At 44.0% G+C, this 22,886-nt stretch overlaps 1 protein-coding gene across 11 annotated transcripts in view; it reads right to left on the bottom strand.

Moving 5' to 3' along the window:
* Positions 1-249: 249 nt before the first annotated feature.
* Positions 250-22,886, bottom strand: part of DAB1 (DAB adaptor protein 1) — a 285,116-nt gene continuing 262,479 nt past the window's right edge. For 7 of the 11 annotated variants that reach the window (XM_054165128.1, XM_054165127.1, XM_054165126.1 and 4 more), the window contains 7 exons: positions 20,110-20,166; positions 16,705-16,767; positions 15,720-15,828; positions 13,207-13,755; positions 12,260-12,387; positions 11,200-11,298; positions 250-858 (listed from right to left, as the gene is read on the bottom strand). In XM_054165128.1, the coding sequence (XP_054021103.1) occupies positions 11,215-11,298; positions 12,260-12,387; positions 13,207-13,755; positions 15,720-15,828; positions 16,705-16,767; positions 20,110-20,166 (990 nt within the window). In that variant the 3' untranslated portion in view covers positions 250-858; positions 11,200-11,214. The remainder of the gene's footprint in view (positions 859-11,199; positions 11,299-12,259; positions 12,388-13,206; positions 13,756-15,719; positions 15,829-16,704; positions 16,768-20,109; positions 20,167-22,886) is intronic. The other 4 variants (XM_009902179.2, XM_054165131.1, XM_054165133.1 and 1 more) reach the window with 2 other exon arrangements.

The following is a 22,886-nucleotide window of genomic DNA, read 5'->3' as shown; positions in this document are numbered from 1 at the left end:
TGTCCTTCCTCTACCCACACCACAAGTATTCAAACAGAAAGCAGCATTTCTTCCTCACGATTAAAGGTCCATTTGGCAACGTTTGTGTGTTTGTTTCTCAGTCAGGGTGGATGAAGGACGGCCTTTTGATTTTGTGGTTTCAAGTCAGGAACCGCTTCCGCGGGAGGAGTTTCGCTGTCATATTTGTCACTCACCCAAAACTACAGAGTCAAGAAATGGGGAAAAAAAAAAAAAAGAGAAGAAGAAGAAAAAAAAAAAGGACACTCACAGTATTTTTGTTGTTGTTGTTTAAATATGTCTGCAGGAGGGGAGGGAGGGAAAGAAAAGGCAGGATCAGCCTGATGTAAATGATGATACAAATGTCGCCGTGACATAAAAAGTGCTGACGCGTGCCCCAAAAAAAGGCTGTTGAATGATGATGCCACTGCTACAGACAGACTCTGCTCTTTGCTCTAAAGAAAAAGGATGTCCAATGCTCACTAAACTTCAGATGCTCCTTATTTAGATGTGGCACATGGAAGATGATGAACGTTTGAAAGAAGACCGCGGAGTTACAGTTTCCTAGTCTGGATACCCATGACTTGTAGGGATGGGGCTGGTAAAAGCAGGGAGAGCTTTCATTTTGTGCTGCCACAGGAATCTGCCATTGGTTGCCAAAAAGAAAATGTCAGTAATGCTCGTAGAGCCAGTCCCAGGAGGGCAATCAGGTCTCCTTGTCAGACAAAATCAATCAGAACAAAGCATGGAAGCCAAAGGCCTGCCAGGTTGTTGGGTTTCGTTTGAGTCTTGGAGCACCACAAGCCTGTAACAATGCTATTTCTTAGGTCTGTTGATCTGGGCGTAGAGAGGTTCTGCTTCCTGGGGATAACAAACAGAAAAATAAGGCAAGATGTCTCCAGACACAGGTTTTACAACATTTTGATAACATCTGCTTGAGAACAGCAATACCTCCTGAGTCAAAACCCAAAGGAAGTGTTTGGTTTCTGTTCTGCCTTGAGTAAATCTTGGCACCCCCAGCAGAGTTGTGAAGGAAATGTGGCATCATTACTTCAGCAAAGGTGACATCATTGTTTCAGGAAATGAGTCCTTGCTATCAATTGCCCCTTCCAGTATTGGCTGTGCACTGATCCTCAGGAGGTATTGCTGGGCACAGACACATGAAGCAATGAAATGATCTCTGTATGACCAAATGCTTGGAAGGTCGCAGGCCACAAATGTAGCTGGTGTAAAACGCTGCTCCCTGTAGCAGGCTGAGACCCAGCCCTCCCCAGCAGCACACCAGCAGTACTCAGCTGCGAGTTTTACGCATCTCATGGAGAAAATTCACTTGCAGATCGAAACCACCACTGAAAGCTGAGCTAGTGAAGCTGTGATGGGATTTAAAAGACCAACATGAGTTGCCTCTGAAGAATGAGGAAAGCCAGCTCTGCAGTTTGATGAGGAGTCTGTATCACCATTAGCAGAGTCGTTAAAGCTCAGAAGAAAGCATGTCAGTCTGCTAACAGAGCTTCCTTGGGAATTTCCTGGGTGTTGAGAGGGGAAAAAAGCTGCTCAAAGCTACTACATTCTTCAGCTCTTCAGAGCTGACACCCTGTGCTTTTTTAATACTATGTTCATCTTGGCTGCAGTGGGAAGCAAACCACCCGTGGACCCTGGAATCCATTCTACTTCATTTCCAGAAACTAATTTATTAAACTAAGAATGACATCTAAAAAAAGAACCAGACAGGCAGAAAGGCTAATTAATGCCATACTGCATTAACTCTCCACAGCTTGATAAATATTCAAATACCATGCCATGACGTTGAATTTAAGCAAGTTTGAATCAACTCTGGTAACAGCAGCATCAGCAGAAGCTGACTTTGAGCAAAATAAAGAAAGAAATCACTGGGCACTGCAGAGCACTGCAAAGGCTCACAGGGGATGGCACAGGCTTTTAAGCACTGCTTATAGAAATGATGCTGCTGATGAGAAAAACCCGCTGAGAGGTGGATGTGTAGGGCTACATTTAGGCCGTGTTCAGGGTGCCTGGGCACTGCTCCAGGCTGTGCCCCATCCCACTGCCCTGTCCTGCTTCACTGTGTGTCTCATGTTGAATGAGGAGCGACACAACAAATCCAAAATACCACCTGCTTCTCCCCAAGCCAAGAAAAGTAGTCTCTTGTTCCTTGAACTGACTACATTTCTGGAGCTTGCAGAGGCTTTGCTTCCCCATCTTCTACTTGTGTGAAGCCCTGAGTACACTATGAGCATATGAGAGGATGAGAGAAAGCCTTTGGGGATGATTAAATAAATGCTGCTGAAATTATCTCCAGTAAGAAGCAAATATATTTTGTGACCTTGAAAAACCAAAGGTAATCAGAAGAAATGACTGAGAGTAAATAACTGCATTTCACACACTCTGTGTTAAGTCTACCTATGCCAGTTTTCATGTACTGCAGACATGAAGCTGGCAGAATGATCTATCACAGCTACTTCAGAGAAAATCTGCGCTAATTAATGTGGGAACGTGACACACACCAGGTCATTCTTCAGGCATTTGCTGAACCTGAGGTGATTGCAAAGGGAAGCAAAAGGAAGGAGGAGAAGAAAAGGGGAGGGAGGGAGAGCATCCCTTCGGAACAAAAGACATCAGTTTTTCAAATGCCTTGGAGGAAAAAAAAGAGCTGTTCAAAATGTCAAGCCTGCTTGTTAGAGCTGTCCTCAAAGATCTGTGAGATATGCAGATGCACTTAAGTAACAGGTGTCCTAAGGTGTCACTGAACTTGACACCCTTGAAAGAGGAGGAGGAGGAGGAGTTCATCATCGGTCATCAGCACTTTCAACAGCGCATGAAGCAGCCTTTTAATTAGAAATCTCTTCCATTCACACCCAACATTTCGCTGAGATAAACTTCAAGTGGCAGAGGCCTGCATTTCCCACTGATCTGAATAATTTTTTCTTCCAGTAGACCAGAGAATTGTGAATGAAAAGTGTGTTCTTATGTCTTCCCTTTAGTTGATTCCACCCCCCACCCCCGCCTTCAGATGCCTAAAGGAGAAATTAATTGCAGTAATTTGCCTGCAATCTTCTCATCCAGAGTTTTTGTGGGTTTTGTTTTGGTTTGGGTTTTTTTGTCAGTCACTGAGATTTGTTTTCTCCTATCATTTTGAGATAATTCAAGCACTGCATCTTGCTCGATGCAAATGGGGTCTGTAAAGTATTGATAATGACACTCAAGAGAGCAAAACAGAGCAGAAAAGGACAGAAAAGAAGCAAAAGGAGAGTCAGGTGCTGTTGACTTGACAGAGTGTGTCTCTCACAGGCAGAGTGGCTTGCACAAGCCTTATTTTGGAGCATCTTGGAAGCAGAAACAAATCCCCCTTTTTTCACTTGCTCCATGCAAATGCCCCAGGGAATGTCATTAAAGGGCAGGTGAGCCTAACCCTTCTCACAGCATCAGAATGACCTCATCAGTGTTTTCTGCTCTCTACTTCTACCACTGCATTAGGAATAGATCCAGAGGGAAGGAAATTTAAGAATGGGTCTTAGTCAGAAAAAAAAAAAACAACAGAGAGGACCAAATAAAATAGCCATACAAAGCTTCTAGCTCATAAATGGCTTACATCTTTCAGTGTTTTCCTTTCCAGATGCGTTTTCACCAACAGGGAGCAGCCAAGATGACAACTGGTGGCGCCTTTGTTTTTCTGTGCTGCTAAATCCTATTTGAAGGCTTCTATCAACTTGGGGGAGATGCAGTTCCTGACAGATGTTTGAAAAATAAATGTTTTCCTTTATGTTTGGAAGCTGCTATCAAAGGAGTGTTCAGCTATAGTCTCACCTACTAATGGGGCTCTTCATGCTGAACAGCAGCCTTTGGTGAAAGAGATATTTCAGGAATGGGGGTAAGAATTCACAGGTCAGGTGTCTGACCCAAGTGACAAGTTGCAGTAAGGGATCAGAAATGGCTAAATATTCATGCTTGAAGTCAGAGATCTGAATATTCAGGAAGCTACAAGTATGTTGTGCAAATGTTGAGTTAGGAAGTCTCTCGGAACTGCAAAAACTGCCAAAGAGAAAAATTTTCCCTATGTATGCCACATTTACATATTCCAGAGATACTTCATGCTTCGAATCAGCTTATTCTTCCCATTTCTAGGAACATTTTGCACAACAAACAAGACCGTAGCAAACAGTAAGTATTTCTGTTACAGCACACAACTGTGTGAGGTAACAAGGCTGCTAATGGGTTTGAATAACATTATGTAAATACTGGAAGTAAATTTGCATCCAATTTAAAGATATTAACATCTGCTCCCCAGCAGAACTCATCACTGGAGAACATCTCTTGAAAGATTCAGCCTTTTCTTGGGGTGGTGTCAGTGAGCTCACACACAAAACGTTGCGAGAGGCTCAACTAAGGAGAAACTGCCCTGGTGAGGCTGCATCTGGAATATTGTGTCCAGTTCTGGGCCCCTCAGTTCTAGAGGGACAGGGAGCTACTAGAGAGAGTCTGGCACAGAGCCACAAAGATGATTAAAGGAGTGGAACATCTTCTTTATGAGGAGAGACTGAGGCTCTTTAGCTTGGAGAGGAGGAGCCTGAGGGGTGACCTCATTCATGTTGATAAAGATGTGCAGGGTGAGTGCCAAGAGGATGGAGCCAGGCTCTGCTGGGTGATGCCCAATGACAGCACAAGGGACAATGGTGGAAGCTGAGGCAGAGGAAGTTCAATGGAAATACAAGGAAGACTTTTTTCCCTGTGAGTGTGACAGAACACTGGAACAGGCTGCCCAGGGGGGTTTGTGGAGTCTCCCTCTCTGGAGGTATTAAAGACCCACCTGGATGCATTCCTATGTGATGTGGTATAGGTAGGTGATCCTGCTCTGGCAGGGGGGTTGGACTGGATGATCTTTCCAGGTCCCTTCCAGCCCCTGACATTCTGTGATGCTGTGAAAGTATTTTTGCTCTTTAAGTCCTTTCATCAGTGCAAGGCACCCTGCTATGTGCAAAGCTCCAGGCGAGATGCCCTGCATGGTAAGAGGTGAGGCCTGCAGAGATTTCTTTGCCCTTTACAAGAGGTTCTCAGCACTGTTTTTACTCCTGGCTGACTGATCAGCAAGGGCAGGCTCAGATGAGAAGAGTTTCATGAAATAAGTGTGCTGGAGTGCCAGCCAAAATGAGAGTCTTGTGCTGGGAATGCAAGTGAAGGGAATGGGAGTGCAAGGCAGCTTCTCTGGTTTCTGGCATGCTGACTCAGTAAAACAGCACACAGTCAACTTGGCAAGTGGAATCCACATTAAATAGCTTTGGTGATAAGACAGCTAATTCCTACTGGCCCACTAACAGCTAGTGGCTTAGCTTGGGTTCTTTTTATTACAGCTAGCCTCTAGTTTGGGATCATGACTGAAGAGTGCCTCTATTCTCGCTATAAACCTGCCTAGGAATATTTCCTGGAAAGCTGTTCAGCAAAAAAGGACCTGAGGGTGCTGGTGCTCTGAACATCCGACAGTGTGTGCCCAGGTGGCCAACAGCATCCTGGCTTGTAACAGGAATACTGTGGCCAGTAGGAGCAGGGAAGTGAGCATGCCCCCATATTTGGCACTGCTGAGGCCACACCTCAAATACTGGCTGCAGTTTTGGGCCCCTCACTGCAAGAAGTATATTGAGGAGCTGGAGTGTGACCAGAGAAGGGCAATAAAGCTGGTGAAGGGTCTGGAGAACAAGTCTGGTGAGGAGCAGCTGAAGGAACTGGGATTGTTCAGCCTGGAGAAAAGGGTGCTGAAGGGAGACCTTATTGCTCTCTAAAATTACCTGAAAGCAGGTAAGTAGCAAGGTGGCTGTTGGTTTCCCCAGTATCAAGTGATAAAAAATGGCCTCAGGTTGCAACACAGGAGATTTAGGCTGGAAATTAGGAAAAATTTCTTCCCTGCAAGAGTGGTCAGGGATTGGAACAGGCTGCCCAGGGAGGTGGTGGAGTCACTGTCCCTGGAGGTGTTCAAAACACATGTGGACACAGCACTGGGGACATGGTTTAGTGGTCATGGCAGTGCTGGGTTGACAGTCAGACTTGACAATCTTAGAGGTCTTTTCCAAATGACACAATTTAATGATACTATGATTCTATCCAGTTTAATTAGTAGCACTTTAAAAGGCTCTTTCATTTTAGTATCAAGATGGATGCTAAACATCCATAAAATAAAAAAGCAACAAGAACTACTCAGAAAGATAAACCCTGCTCCATCTTGCAAGCACAAGCTGCAGCCAAGAAACACGTCTATTATTTCTGGGTCCCTTTCCTAACAAACCAGTAGCCACACAATTCTACTTTCTATCTGCCTGCCAACTCTCCTTCACAACTTTTGAACCTGATGGCCAGTTTGAACCAGAAGTCTCAAAGGTACTAAATTAGCACAAGTGCCTTTTTAAAACCAGTTGTTGTGCAGAAAGCAAGGAACTCTGGAATGACCTCATTACAGGGAAAGCCAGGAGAGAGAGCTCATCTCCTAATTGAATTGCTGCATTGCCAATTGGCAAGTACACGGCTCTGGTCACGTTACACACTGTGTTGCCTCTTTGTTTAAAGAGAGGATGAAGATGGAGAAATGGAAGGGTACCTGGCTTGGAGACTTTGGAAGATGTAAGAAACCCATCCATGAGTCAGCTGCATTAAAAGGGTTAGCTTGAAGGGGATTGTAGCAGTGGAGATGAAGGCAAATCTGTAGGATGCTTGCTCACAGAGCAGCCTGAATTTCTCTGGTCTTATCCCTCCAGGTTCCCTGGGGAATCTGATGATGAACAAAGGAGCCTAGGGCTCAGGAGGACAATTTCAGGATTTGTCTGGTATGAAGCAGTACTTCCCAAACTGCAATCCCTTTCCAAACACACAACATCACTTCTCTCTCAGGTTCACAGTCCTGCTTGGGGCTGCGTCTTTAGTTTGAGAATGATAGCTCTAGAGCCCGCGGTAAGAATAGGCCATCTACAAACATGAATTCTTCTTTGGACTCTATTCAGCTCTTACTGAGCTGGATGAACGATAGTAATAGGTGCTGTAAATACAGCCTTTGATATTTTGAACCCATGCAACAGAAAGGAGCTAGAAGAAAGAGAAGGATGCAGAATCAGCTTAATTTGTCCTCCTGTGGCTCACTAAGCTCCCAGAAGTGCCAATGCTTTGTCCAGAAGTTGCTGTTTTCTTTCAACTTCCTACTAAGGGCCCAAATAAAGAGTTACAGTAGTCCATCCTGGAGTTAAGATTATTAGGCACATCTATCACTGAGAATGGCACTTGCTCAAAGATGGATGATGGCAGTGGGCCACCAAAGTACCACCAAAAGCTGATAGACAAATATTCTAATGAACTGTTGCTCTCCTGACAGTGCTGATAGCATCATGAAGGGTGTGACATATTTTGAGGGCTTGTAATTGTCTGCACACATTTCACAGAACAACTAAATGACTCCTTCAGGAATATATGCTCTAGCCACAAATGTTTTGAAGGCTTCCTCAGAATCTCTCACGAACGACTGCCAGCACAAGTCTTGCACTGGGCAGCATATCAACAGAGCTGCACTTGTTCCAGCACTCAAAATGACTCATACTGCAATAGCTGTGGGTATCAAATATTCCCTGTTTCTCTTTCAGAGTTTTCACTCTGTTGCTAATTTCTCTTTGAGAACCAGTCTGTGTGGTCCATAAGGAGTCAGACCACATTTGTGACGTTTGATCGCAGTATTTAGGCCACAAAGATGAGCCAAGGACTGAAGCACTTCTGCTGTGAGGATTGGCTGAGGGAACTGGGGTTGTTTAGCATGGAGAAGACTCGAGGGGACCTTAGAGCTGCTTTCTAATACTTGAAAGGATCCTACAGGAAGGTTGGAGAGGTACTTTTCATAAGGGTTTCTGAAGACAGGACAAGGGGGAATGGTTTGAAGCTAAGGGAGAGCAGGGTTAGACTGGATCTTAAGAAGTTCTTCATTACAAGGGTGGTGAGTCTCTGGAATAGGCTGCCCTGGGAGGTCATGGATGCCTCCTCCCTGGGGGTGTTAAAGGCCAGGCTGGAGGTGGCCTTGAGCAGCTGAGTGTAGTTGAGAGGTGTCCCTGCCCATGGGAGGGAGGTGGGAGTAGATGATCTGTGAGGTCCCATCCAAACTAAGCCATTCTATGAAGTAAAGATATTGGATTGCCATAGCTGACTTCACAGAGATGCTGTGAACAGACCTATTTGAATTTTCTGAACACAATGCTCTGCCCTGCTCCAGAGAGGTCCTTTCATTGGAGCTGTTCTTGGTGTGAAGAACCATGTTCTAAAGAGTGAAGAAATCTCCTGTCTCAGACACAGAAGTGGCTTTTATCCAGACTGCGATTCTTTTGTACTACAAGTTTCTCCCCACTGAGTTTCTCTCTGAACGTGGAGCTCAATACACAGCACAGGAGTAAGTCCTGAACTGATAATTTTCCACGGAGATTAGACTTTGCCTTGCTCTGATGATACCAGGCTTCAGCACTAGATGGGCTGCTTTCAGCAAGTGGATTTCCTATGGACTGCTGCTGAATGGCACAGCACAGAGGCACAATGAAATTAGTTTAACTTCACGGGATGGAGGCTTTCTTTTTGTTCAGCTTCTTGTTCCTGCCTACAGCTTTTAGGAATTACTACAATGCCATCATCAGTAACTTTATTTAACGTTTCCCAGAATCTAGTTCTGAGAATGATAGATATTTTATGCAAGACCCAACAAGGATTAAAAATAATATATAGAAAAAAACCAACAAGGGACCACTGGTAATGCACCATTCTTGTAGCTCCCAGAGACCCTTGGCAGGGAGAACAATATATTTTACTAAGCATTATATAGAAGCAGAACAAAGGTGTCCCCCAGATGACTTCCTTACACAACAATCTTCATTAACAGACTTAAACTGCTAGTTTAAGTTATATCCAGAGCTCCTAACAGGTAAAAGTGTGTGATGCTAGTTTACAAATTATGTTAATCTAGTTTTGTGATAGCCAGAAAATTAGAAAGAGATTTTATCATTGTTCTCCTCATGATGAATTTCAGCATGTCCCTGACTCAAACGACTCAAGCTGTGCCAGGGGAAGTTTAGACTTGAGGCGAGGAGAAAGTTCTTCACAGTAAGAGTAATTGACCATTGGAATGTGCTGCCCAGGGAGGTGGTGGAGTCACCGTCCCTGGAGGTGTTCAGAAAAGGATTGAATGTGACACTTGGAGCCATGGTTTAGTTGTCAGGAGGTGTTAGGTAATAGGTTGGATTTGATTATCTCTGAGGTCTTTTCCAACCTGCTTGATTCTATGATTCTATGACTAGGATAGACCACAATAAACAAACATAAAAGGGTTTGCAGGGTGTGGGGTTCAGGTGACGGTCAAAACCTCTTTCCTGAGTGTGGAAAGAACTGTTGAGATGGTCTGAAGGTGGGACAGCTGGCTATGTCAGTCCTGCCCAAGGTAATGCACAGGCAAAGCCAAGTTACCATGCAGCACCATCCAAGTTCTCACAGGAGTACAATAACCAGCATATTATTTTGCTAGAGCAGCTCATCTCAGCTTTGTCCTTAACACTGTCATTTTGAGAGTCAAGAAGACACAAAACACCAATTTTGCTTCAGCCCCCAAGAACTGAGCATTATGTTGGTGAAGGGGGAGATGCCTTCTCACAGCACCATGTATTATTACGAGATAATCTTACTACTTCCAAGTGGATCAAAGGGCCACAATGATGTTCCAAGGGCTGGAAAACCTCTGCTGTGAGGATAGGCTGAGGGAAATGGGGTTGTTCAGCCTGGAGAACAGAAGACTCCAGGGGGGACCCTTCCAATACCTGAAGGGATCCTACAGGAAGGCTGGATGTGGACTTTTCATAAGAGAGTCTGGAGACCGGACAAGGGGGAATGATTTGAAGCTGAAGGAGAGCAGGGTTAGACTGGATCTTAGGAAGAAGTCATTCATCACAAGAGTGGAACAGGCTGCCCAGAGAGGTTGTGGATGCCTGCGGGTGTTGAAGGCCAGGCTGGATGAGGCCTTGAGCAGCTGAGTGTAGTTGAGAGGTGTCCCTGCCGATGGCAGGGAGTTTGGAGTAGATGATCTCTAAGGTCCCTTCCAACCCAGGCCATTCTAGGATCCAAAGTTAAGTTGCTTTAAGGCTTTTTAACCATATTTAATGCACAAAGTAAATTGGCTCCTAGTGAAGAGTGGGTGAGTCACTGGTGGACACAATGCAAGTTCTGTTCAAAAATCAGAAGGGTCCTACCAGTGTCATGGATTTGCTCCAGAAGGTTTGTGCTGAAGCACAGAAGGCAGATCGGATCACGTATTTGGATGATTCAAAGCAAGAATGGCAGACAGGGAGAAGATAATGAAACATATCCTTCAAAGAGTAACACTAGGGAGGATCTGGATGGAACAACAATGCTCAGCACTCAGAAAACTCTATCTTTTTTGGTGACACATAGACACTATGTTGAACCATATCACAGAATATTCATTGGCAGTCACATTTTCCGATGTGTTCTGCAACATCTTTCCCAACTGTTGGGATTGAAATGACTTACACTTGATGAATTAACTTTTACAACAGCAGTATGCCAATGGTAATAGGAATGATCATAATTTTCAGATGTTTGTAATTTGCAGTCGGAGATAAAAACACACAAACCCATTTCAGTGTTGGGGTTTTTTTTTAACATGCAGATAGATGATGAATGTGCTGCTTCTACTGATTATCACATTGATTTAGGGTAGAGGTGTTCATGTACCACTACATAATTTCAGTTAATGTTTGTTATGTCTGTGGGTAAGATGTCTTAGTCCATTTAATATGTCATATCTGACTAAAGGCCAGAGTGGATCTGATAAAAAAAAAACACCCAAACAAATCATGTCCTACCTAATAGGTTGTTAGCAGTGGCTCAGTTTCCCTATTTCCCCTTAGAACTTGAACACAAAGTGCAGTAAGTCCACATTTCTTTCAAGCATGCAGGCAGCTGGAACACACAGATTTGCACAAGCTGCGACACTTAGTGAATGGCAAAAGCCATGCAAACCACCGAGCACGAGGAGCACGCTGTGGAGAATGGAGAGGGGAAACGGAAGAGATGGAAAGGAAAAAAGAAACCATGCATCCATGAAAGCAATGGGGGGAGCTGGTGGAAGCGTGAGCACCTCAAGGTGTAGAGAAAAAAAGGACAGATACCTACCCCAACCTGCGCTATCTAGCTACCGACCTGTGGACTTATAGTATCACCAGTTGGCTCACCAAATGGATCACTGTTGGATGAGGCCTGAGACCCATCAGGCTAGAATACAAGAACATAAAACCTTTTTTTCTCAACCATAAGAAAGTGAAAAGTCAACAGGAGGTTATTTTCATGCTGTGGGCATAACAAGTACATCCTATCTCATGAAAACCAGGAAGTGAGGCCTCACCGCTGATACCTTCTCAAAAAGCCAAAATGCTTTCCTGTGGCTGATGCAAGCAGGAAAGGACCTCACCAGGACCTGCTGGAGCCCGTGCAGGAGCTGCCACAGGCTTCAGAAGGTACTGGGTCGGGCAAACCAGAATTGCAAAGGGCCTTGAAAGCCAGTGAAACTATGTGAATCAGAAAGAGGCCAAGCTTGCATTGCTTTGTACCTTTGGCTCCTCTATTTGGTGCAGACACCCTCTTGCCTTTGGCTCACTTGGGCTCTTATCTGCCTAAGACACCTTGTGACTTAAAGTCAGTGCTTGGATAACATTTCTTGCTTTGGTCTACTGAGTCAAAGGCAAAGAAATCACATACTGAGGGCCAGAACATTGAGGAATGTAACTAGGCAAGCAACTGGGATGCAAGAATGTGTAAGCCAACATCAGCCATCATCTTTTAGCACACAAACTCTCACATCTCTCTCTGCAGCCTCAGCATGTCTGTTGTTTTACCTCTCCTCACCATCAGTAAGAGAATGCTGCTATGCTCTAAAGGACACTGGGTACAACTAACACAGAGAACCTTACATCTGAACTCCAGAGTTTGGTTCTCTGTATGCAGTATTAGTGCATATCAACAGAAATGTAATGCTTTTAGCTATCAAAACCAAAGTAGGAAGTGAATTCTACCTGCAGCTCCCCTTTAAATGCCACCCAGTCCTATCAGAAGAGTTATTTCTGCTGCTACCAAACAGCATTTAAGTAACTTCTGTCTTTTCTAGGAAAAAAAACCCAAAACACAAAAACAAACAAAAAAGAGCTAATTGGTATTTAGAAACTTGGTTGCTACTCACAGCCTCTTGCTCCTCACTTTTGCTTGGGCTTTCAAACCCCTCTTCAAAGAGGTCATCTGCAGCAGGATCACTGGTATGAGATGCTGATGATTTTGATGGAGAACTCTGTCTGGGAGCAGGGGTTGGAGCTAAACAAAGATGAAGGTAACAGCAACAGAATCCAGATCTGTTAATTTGTCAAGAAAGGCAGGGCAGCACAAAAGTTGCTCATGTTTTAGACCTTTTATCATCCTTGGAAATGATTTCCTGATGAGGAGCTGTTTATAAAGAGGTGAATTTGAACCCAGCAGTCATTTTCAGTTCCCTATACTGGATTGCATTCAGCAGCTTCTGGATTAATTCTTGCTGCATCTGTCTTTAGGAACCAGGGAGATGCCACTACGTTGCATTAAGAAATGCATGAGACACTTTGCCCCATGAAAGGTAAGAGAAACAGAAGGTCTCCAGATGGCCCCTGCTAAATCTGTGTCTCCTGAATTCCTCTTCTCAGCAATCTGCCAAATCCCCCACCTCCACGCTACAAACTCCCTAAGTTTATTTCACAGCTCTTCAATGAATTCCCTCACATGTCCCAGTACATCAAGCTATTAAAGTAAATACCCAGCCCCTAATTTCTGCAAAGTAAGGCTTGAATGGGACAGAAGTGAAACCATCTGAAAGGCTGAATGCCATGGGCATTTTCTAACCAGCTTGCACATCCCTAGCACAGAACATGTATTAGAGTCTTCTTCAGAAATGAAATCTTGGAGTGCAGCTACTGGTCTCTGAAATTCCTCTCTCCTGCTTTTGGTTATGACTGGAACACATTTAATTAGCTAGACCATGCATGAAGGTTCTCAGTCCATATCTATATTGCAATAAACTTTTAGTGACCAAAAAAGAAAGCAATGCTCTGAGGAGCCACCAGGCCTGAGCAAAGGTGTGGCTGAAAGCATGTGAATACTCACGTGAGTTTGTAGATGGTGTTGTGGAAGTCACAGGAGTCAAATTTAACTGAGAGATGTCAAAGTCATCACAATCATCTGCTTCCTGTGCCATCCCAACTTTGTTAAAGTAACTTGAGAAGGCCTCTGAGGTACAACTGAGGGAAGGCTGATCTGGTTTTCTTGATGGCACTGGTGGAGGCTGAGCCATCTGGAAATCTTTAAACATTTCTTTTCCCATTTTCTGTCTGGGCCTGTCTGTCTGTGGACTCGATCTGTTGGAATCACTTGTGGGTGGAACGGTAGCTATAGGAGCAATGGTACCTTGAAACATGGCTGCTTGTAAAGGCAAAACAGTTTGTGTTGGCATGAAGGCAGTTGGTTGGAACTGACCAGCTACAGATGGCCACGGTTGCTGAGTAGGAGGAAAAATACCAGGTTGGCCCCACGTGATCGGCTGTCCTCCCTGCATCACCTGAGCGACTGGAGGCTGAGCACCCATGGCCAGCTGCTGTTGAACAAGTGGTTGCTGCCCCCAGAATGAGGGCAGAACAGCTCCCATGGCAACATAACCTTCAAAGAATAAAGAAAGTGAGAGGAAAACAAACAAACAAACAAAAAGAGATCAAAGATTTTAACACTACTGTCAAGAGCATGCAGGAAAAGCTACACAATAGCTCAGGAACAGGCAAGGCTACATTAGTGATCCTAGAGCAACATGCAACCTCTCTTTTACTTTCAATATTCTCCTAGCTTTTAAACTCTTCTTCCTATCCTGAGTGTTTTTCTGAGTCCTCCTGGATATTATACTCTTCACTTTATTTCTAGGTTGGTTTGTAATGCTAAATGTAGAGGTGGTTTCAAAACTGCAATGGGAATAGTCCAAAATAAAATAAAATAAAAACCAGAAACTGAACTTTGAAAGGCTCTATCAGTGAGTGATGAAAGGAACAGTAACTCAGGTATTTATCTATTTCAATAGATGGCTACAATGGATTTTCCAGATGTCCTTTTATCTTGCCCACACTGCAACCTCACTCCAGCAGTGAGCGTTTTCGTCTGACATTACCCTCAAAACACTTCACCATCTGTGTAACCTTTCTGAGGTGCAGTGGCTAAGATGATGCTGCAACACAGCCCATCAGAGATGATGACAGAATGACAGACTGGCTTAGGTTGGAAAGGACCTTACAGATCATCTACTCTAACCTCAATGCCATAGGCAAGGGACACCTCTCAACTGCACTCAGCTGCTCAAGGCCTCATCCAGCTGGCCTTCAACACACCCAGGGAGGAGGCATCCACAACCTCCCCAGGCAGCCTATTCCAGAGTCTCACCACCCTTGTGATGAAGGAGAGGCTGAGGGAACTGGGACTGTTTAGCCTAGAGAGGAAGAGGCTCAGGGGAGACCTAATTGCTCTCTACAACTACCTGAAGGGTGGTTGTAGCCAGGAAGGGGTTGGTCTCTTCTCTCTAACAACCAGCACCAGAACAAGAGGACACAGTCTCAAGCTGCACCAGGGGAAGTTTAGGCTCGAGGTGAGAAGAAAGTTCTTCACAGAGAGAGTCATTCACCATTGGAATGGGCTGCCCAGAGAGGTGGTGGAGTCACCATCCTTGGAGGTGTTCAAGAGGGGATTGGACGTGGCACTTGGTGCCATGGTTTAGTCATGAGGTCTGTGGTGACAGGTTGGACTCGATGATCTTTGAGGTCTCTTCCAACCTTGGTGATACTGTGATACTGTGACTTGTTCCTAAGATCCAGTCTAACCCTGCTCTCCCTCAGCTTCAAACCTTTCCCCATTGCCCTACTGCTAGACACCCTTTTAAAAAGTCCCTCTCCAGCTTTCCTGTAGGATCTCTTCAGGTACTGGAAGGCAGCTCTGAGGTGTGTGTGTGTCATGTTCCTTCAGCCTGTCTTCATAGCAGATGGAGTTAACCAATCACAAAATCATAGTTGAATGATTCAAGGCACTTCTTTCCCCCCCACACCCCCTCCAAGTGGAGGTGAGAGTTTGGCTCTCGCAGTGCCCCAAGGTTCCCAGGGAGAGGTCAGCAGTCAAACCCATGTGCTGTGTGTGTCTGTGCACAGCACTATGCAGCTTTTGAATTTTGAAGGATACAAAAAAAAGTCTCAAGGAAATCTCAGGATCTGACTAAGTGGAATACCTCTGAAACACAATCTCATCCTCTACTTACTGGAGACAGCTCAGGGTATTCACTGCTATTGTAAAAAGATAAACCCCAAAGCTAAATGAAACACTTTTTTCCCCTCCTGCTACTGTACCTAGAAGGTTATCCTGATGGCTGAGCTATGGTTGAACTCCCAGTAACTCTTTTGGCTTTTGTTTGAAAACCCGTGGTTAAACTCCAAATAATGTCACTGCTGTTTGCTGAAGACAGTTTTTGTCTTGCCCAGAAGCACTGTCCTCAAAATCCTTCCTGACTTCCACGGCACTAAATTAATGCTCTGAGTACTGAAATGCAAACCAGAGCTGAGAACCGATCACTGAATTTGAGCCAGCAGATTCCTTACCTGAGGGTACGGCAGCAGTGCTGAAAGGTACAGAACCAAACATGTCTGTACTAGCAGGAAGTGACTGGGATGAAGATGGGATAAAGGCATCACCTGGAGTAGCAGGAGTCTGCAAGAAGACAAGAATAAAACACAATGGTGACATACTGGTTACAGCTTCTGCAGCACACAGTTTGCTGTTACATCATCTAAAAATACAGGTTTGGAGGGAAGAAAGAAAAAGGAAAAAGAATGGGAAAATGTAGAGAGGGGGGAAAAAAACAACCAAGAGAAAGAAGATTATTAGAATTTCCTGGAGGATAGGAGGGAAAAAAAAAACACACCAAAGAAAATGAGAGACTTTAGATCAGAGGAAAAGAATAAAAAGAAAATTTGCCTGCAATTCATCCCATCCAATACATTAACCTCATTTCTTTCTCCACAACACACAGAGTTGTGATTCTAGATGTTAGGTGACAACCAAGAGAGGCAGTGAGCAGGGCACTAATGCAAGAAACAGTAAAGGCAAATGAAGTATCTGCAGAATTTATGGAAAAGTGAATAAATGTAACTTCCAGTTAACCAACAGGACCAGCACCACAGGGCTACGTTAAGGCAGAACCCAAATCCAACTGAGCAAGATAAGGATCAGGTGGAACCAGAGACATGATATATTAGGCTGTAACTGGATCCTCCTGCAGTGCAGTGGAGAGACAGAGTGCAGTGAAGCATGCACCTCTGATAAGCACCAGGGAAGGAGATCTGCAGCTCAGGTTATATCTTAGCTGACACCTAGCCCTGTATCAGAAAAATAACAATTGAAGATGTTGGTGTTTGTTTGTTTTTTTTCACTGACTCCACATTCAATTTGCTTCACTTTTATTTTCTTGCAACGTAAAAACTACTTTGAAATTCATCCCACGTGGCATGGCTGGTGACCTGAATTGTAAATGTGCAGCAAACAGCATGTAGCAAAACACACAGCTCAGATCCCCTGGGTACTCACTGGGGGAGAGGTTACATCAGGAGGAGTGGACATGTCCCCAAAAAGCTCTAGTTGGGTAACAGCCTGTAAAGAGGAAACAAAACAAAACCAACACATTTCCATTTATCATCTGAGGAGAAGAAACTGAGCTAACTTTCTAACTAGTAACAGTTAGCAATTTCCCAAAAGCCAGGTAGGCTTCAAATGGCAAGTCCCTTATGGAGGAAGCTTGTGGGTTTAAGCTATGGATTCTGATATTGCAGATGGACCCAGCCAACCAGCACATGACCCTATAAAAATGATTCCATAGGGATTTTGTCATCATAAGACAGAAAAAAAAAGAAGGAATAAAGCATGAAAAAACTATCCAGAATTGGACTGGATTCATTACTGGTCTGTCCTTAACACCATCAATGACCACCAAGCGTGGTTCTGGCTAGCTCTTTTCCCTAGTTCCTTTTCTAAACCCTCATTTGAAGGTCTTAAAACACAACAGCAGACTATGGAAGTGACAGGAGGATGCAGTAGAGAAGAGCTTTTAAAGTGCTGCCTGATTTTTCTTTGCCCATGGGACAGGTGTGACCTGGATAAGTGAACTCGAAGGAGGCTGCACAACTGGGTTATTGTAAGCTTGCACCTCTGCCTTTAACTCATGCTAGAAATGTTTTGTCAGGGTGTCCTTCAATTTGATCTCAAAATAGGTCACCTACACTGGTCTCATTCAGCTGGGCCAGAAGAGAAAAAGTACTTTCATAATGAGGAGCACCTTGAGTGACTGCACAAAGCAAGCTCCTTCACATGTCCTGTAATAAATTTCTCTGTTCCACACATCTGCATCTGTAAACCAGTTCAGATGGAGTCCAGCTGCAACTCAGTAAGGCATGATTTACTTCTAAACTCAAAGAGGGTAGATTTAGACTGTATGTAAGGAAGAGATTTCTTATACTGAAGGTGGTGAAACACTGCCCAGAGACGTGGTAGAAGCCTCATCCCTGAAAACATTCCAGGTTAACCTGGATGGAGTTCAAAACAACCTCATCTAGTTGCAGATGTCCCTGCTCACTGCAGGGAGTGTGGACTAGGTGGCCTTTAATGTTCCCTTCCAATCACAGAAACAATGCATGATTCTATAATCCCATACAGCTCTGCAGGAAACCTAAAGCCCATCAACCACCCTTATCAAGGTGATTATTCTGGAAAGCTTTGATGGAAACTCAGGAACTACTCCTTCTCCACCACCTTGCTCCTGCTTACTGGCTTTCCCTCTTCCTTGCATTGTACCTAATCACATCCACACCTGTGGGAAGCCACAATTCTCTTTATGAATGAGATTTAATGCACATTTTACTTCAGTTCATTGAACCTCCTCCCCAGCTTAGGCAGGTAAACCTTGCAGCTTTGTATCACAGGTATAGGTTTGAAATTCAGTTGAGTCTTGATCTGCAAAGGCAGACACTTAGCACTCTGGACATGAACCGTGCTGGCTGGTCCATCTTCATGACCTACCAGAGGAGCAAGATCCTTCTAAGTTTTTTACCTGCCCTGAACCTTCTATTATAAATGATCCTTTAAGCAGTATATCCCAAATATAATTGTTTTAAAGGGTTAAATACTTTTGCAACCCAATCTCTGTTCCCACATACAAAAGCAATGCTACAATCACTTAGACCTGGAATTTGTCTAGCAGCTTGGAGTATTCTCAGCTTTATGTCTAATGATCTACCTAGGGGTGAATTATTTCACATTTCATCATGTCATGTCTTATATTAAAGAGATCACATTGCTTTAGTGCTGGGACAATATATTTTCTTCTGATGGGCTTATATATCCCTCTGAGTATCTGAATGGAAATGGAAAAAGGAAGACAGAGGAAAATTCATGTTTTCTTCAGAGCACACCAGCTCTGGCGGACATGACCAAAACATTGCTAGAAGTAGCTTCTGCAAAAACAAACCAATACATAAACAAAACAAAGCAAAGCCAGAGAAAACAAAAAAAGCCAAAAAGTCACTTCTGCAGTGTGTGCAAACACAGCAGGTAAGTGTTGTTAAAATGCCCAGAAAAGCTGGAGGAATGGCAACAGCAGCACTCGGCTGGAAATCCCTTCAAGCCCCTCCTGTAGGCGCTACTGACTCAAGGGATGCCAGGTGACTCCAAATCACTAAAAGAGCCACTTTCTTCTCATCTCTCCAAACCACTTGTTCAGCACCACCCCTAAATGTGCTCTTTTCCTGCATCACTGGTGGGTTTTTCCACTCCTTTCTCCGGTTTGTTATGCAATAACCTGTGTCCTTTCGAGGAGGCCATGAGCAAAGGCTGCCGCAGCACTTCCATCCCAGGTGAAGAAACAGGAGAGCAAGCCAGAAGGGATGTGAAAGGGCAGGACACACATGATTACATAGAACTGTCTGGAAAGTTATACATTTTTTTGTGTGGTTAAAATATTATACATTTTATATCAGTATTGACAATTGACTTTTGAACTCGGGATTATATGGTGTGGACTTGAAAGGGGGTGACTGAGAGCTCTGTGCCTCACTACGCCTGTAAAAGGGGAAGAATAATAACAACAACACTTTTCAGAGTGCTTCAAGGTGATGGATCTTTGGAAACTCTTCACAGATATAATTCTGTTAGAGCTCTTAAGAAAAACTCTGTAGATGGATTTCTAAAGAGGCAGCTGTGGAGAGTGATAGGGAAGCTGCCTTCACTGTTGTAATAAGCACTCATTCACAAGATCCCCCAGCAAAAAGGGAATATTTTCACAGGGGAAGTATTTCTTAAAGAATAGCAACAGGAGCTACAGACCCACATCAGAGAATGTAAAATTATGTGGCAACACAACTTCTTCATTTATTTCCCAGTCATAGAATACTTTGTGCTAGAAGGGACCTTTAAAGGTCACCTCATCTAACCCTTCTGCAGTGAGCAAAGTTGCTTGGAGCTCTGTCCAAACTGACCTTTTTAATTTGGTTTCCATGGATGGGGCATCTACCAACTCCCTGGGCAACCTAGGCCAGTGTTTCACCACCCTCAGTGTAAAAAGGTGCAACGGTACATATGTTTTGCTTGGTTTTTTCTTCCAAGCAACACTTGGAAGTGGGATTTTAAAGTCCCAAACAGTTCAGATCAGGATTCTGGATCTAGCTTTTCCCTGCGACCCAAATTCTAAGCTTAAACAAATGAAGGAATCTTCTCTGACATAGATATAGTTTCATCCATTTGCAGCATATGAGATCCTAGACACCAAATAGTCATCTTTTATTTTTTGTGATTTCACCCATTCTGCTTTTTTTAATTATTCATGCCTGATATTAGCTACGTTCCAGGGAAGTTAATCCCAAACGGAACAGTTTCAAATTGCACGATTCCTACAGTTGATTTCATCTATATTTCCTTAAAACATTTTTAGTGTCACAACCTTACCTGAGTGACTGAAACAAGATTTTCATCAATGTCCAGCAATAAGTTTCCATTCTGCAGCTGTAAAGCATGATTTATGAAATGAAATGAATGATTTATGGAAATGACATGAATTTCTGAGCATGAAAATGATAACCTCCATAATTATTGACTTCAGTACTGAAATGAAAACTCTTTTCATCTTGCAGTTAGCACAGATAGGAAATCACACAGCCAGAAGCAGTGAGCCTGAGTGCTGCTGGGATGTGGGGCAAGCACACTTTATTTGTGCTAAGCCTCTGGGACTGACCCTGCTTTGGCAAGGAGGGGGGTTGGACCGGATGGTCTCTGGAGGTCCCTTCCAACCCCTGCCATTCTGTGATCTCATCTTCCAGTGTATAAGGCAATATTACCACTTGCATCATAACTATTTGTTTTCCCAGGCATACCCATTGAGCTCTGATTCTGCTTATAGAATGCAATTTTTCAGTGGCTTGCTGAAAGAAAGAACTTATCCTCAGGGGGGGCAGGGGCAGGTGGTGGATATCCCAACATACAATCAGTTTTGGACAGACAAAGCTCTAAAAAGTTTGGGGAGTAAAATAGCTTCCTTTTAACTATGAGAATGATTACCACCAATGTAAATGTATTTAAGATTAATATTTTCTTTCCAAAGCAGTATTTAAGATTACTTACATAAGCCTATTCAAGTCATATTTAAAGCCACAGTTTGTCTGTGTGTAAATATATGTGGGTGTGCTCTGCCCACACACACATAAATATGTAGAGGGATAGAGATATGCACCACAAATTCTCACTTCAGTGTCCTCAGAATCCTAAATTTCAGATAATATTTATTGCAGTGTTGGAGATTTGATTCCTTAAGAAACAAACATAACAGTAAGTTATCAAAAAATTAAATCTCAGATGACTGAGAAGCTTTGTGCAAGTTACCATCCAGTCAGCCCATGCCATCTTAAACCAAAGAAGTTCAAATAGCTCAGAGCCTAGAAAGGACTCTTTTCACCCCTCATCTCATCACAGACATGAAGAAATAAAGAAACTGGCAAATGGCAAAGGCTAAATGAAGACAAAGCCTTTGTGCACAACCTAAGAATTACAGAATCACCAAGGTTGGAAGAGACCTCAAAGATCATCAAGTCCAAGCCATCACCACAGACCTCATGACTAAACCAGACCCAGTCCTCCACCTTCTTGGAGCCAACAGCATGTTTCCCCCAGCTCCAGGTAGGGAAAGTGTGGAAAAAACCCTGTGTCCATTTATTCAATGAACTCCACAGACCTTGAAAATATTCTCAGTATGGAACCAGAAGGGTTTACAGCTCCTGGAAAGCCCAGCTTTGGTCAGTAGCATCTGGGCAGATGGCTTGACAATGAAAAGAGAGAATTTCTGCAGAGGTGGGAATTCCCTCGACCAAGGGCACCACTGACAGGCCAATGGCACCCTTCTGTGCACACCTCTCTCTATGACTTGGAGAGACACCTCCCTCTGCCAAAAGGGTATAAAAAGGACCACATCTTCCAGGGCCCACCTGTTTTATCTACCACAGAAGACCCTGCTGGAATGTACACCCACCACCAAGAACTTGGACTATGCCCATAAGTCTTTGCAAGAATCAAGGGTGGTGGTACCTTTCTTTTCCTCTAACTTCTTAACTCTCTATTTTTTCCTTCTCCTCTTTCTCTCTACTTCCCCTCTGCTCTGGTCCAATCTAACAAACCCAACTTAGCATGACCCCCACTGCTACCCAGGGTTGGCTGGGGATACTGGGTCGTGACACAGCCCCCTTGTTTAACACTCCCCATCCTCCAGCATTCCAGGATGTTGCTCTGAAGCAGATCCTGCTCCCAGCCACACCAATGGCTCCGTGAAAGCAACTGAGCAATAACCAAATCTTAGCACAGAGGAAATGTTCAGTGGACCATTAGAAATTCCCACCTGTGCCACGGTGGGACCTTGCAGAAAACATGTGCCCAGCATGTCACAGCACATCCCCAAGTGCCCAATTACCATGCAGCACTTGAGCTGCGTCTTCCATTAGCTCATGTTCTGCATCACACACTGGTGAGGGGACACTTCCATGCAGGGAAATATCCCTCCCGATTAGAGCACGGAACAGCCTGCAACAGCAACCAAGTTGAGGCTGCTACACAGCTACTGAGGGCAGAATTTGGCCCCTTGAGCCTTCCTCAGCTTTGCCACTTCAACACAAGGTGCTTAACCTTCATGGTTAAAGTCAACAGTCCTCTGCCCCCTTCCCAAGAGAATGACAGAAAATAACCCGAAGCCTGGAAAGATGTTCCAGCCCTTGATTTTCCTTCTAGGATTGCTGTCAGTGGATTTCTCCATAGAGTGATGTAGAAGCTTGCTTTAATTATTCAGAAAATGCATCTCCTTGAATATAAAAACATCCCTTCAGCTTCGGCAGCCAGGAACACACCAGGCGCCTGCGACCGGCTGCACCGACCAAGGCGGAGGAGAAAGTATTAATCCTTGTATCGTGGTGACATTAAACCTATAATGAAAGCTCCATCTTTCTATACAGCCATGTGAGACATATTGTAAATCTTTTAAACATGAAATATGTAAATCTGGCTCCTTAAAGCAGCAGCAGGCTTTTTAAACCACTCCAGCCAGTAATGAAACTCTTTGTGAGGCTTTTTCACCGCTCGCTAAAGAAAAACGGTACCCAAGAGCTGGAGAAAAGGAGTACAGAAGCAATAGCAAGAGATAAGTAAACTGCAACTTTCATAAACCTGAACCAAAAGCAATCCACCTC

This window comes from Dryobates pubescens, chromosome 11 (genome assembly GCF_014839835.1).
Source record: "Dryobates pubescens isolate bDryPub1 chromosome 11, bDryPub1.pri, whole genome shotgun sequence".
NCBI classification, from domain to species: domain Eukaryota; kingdom Metazoa; phylum Chordata; class Aves; order Piciformes; family Picidae; genus Dryobates; species Dryobates pubescens.
This window is presented reverse-complemented; position numbering and strand designations above follow the sequence as displayed.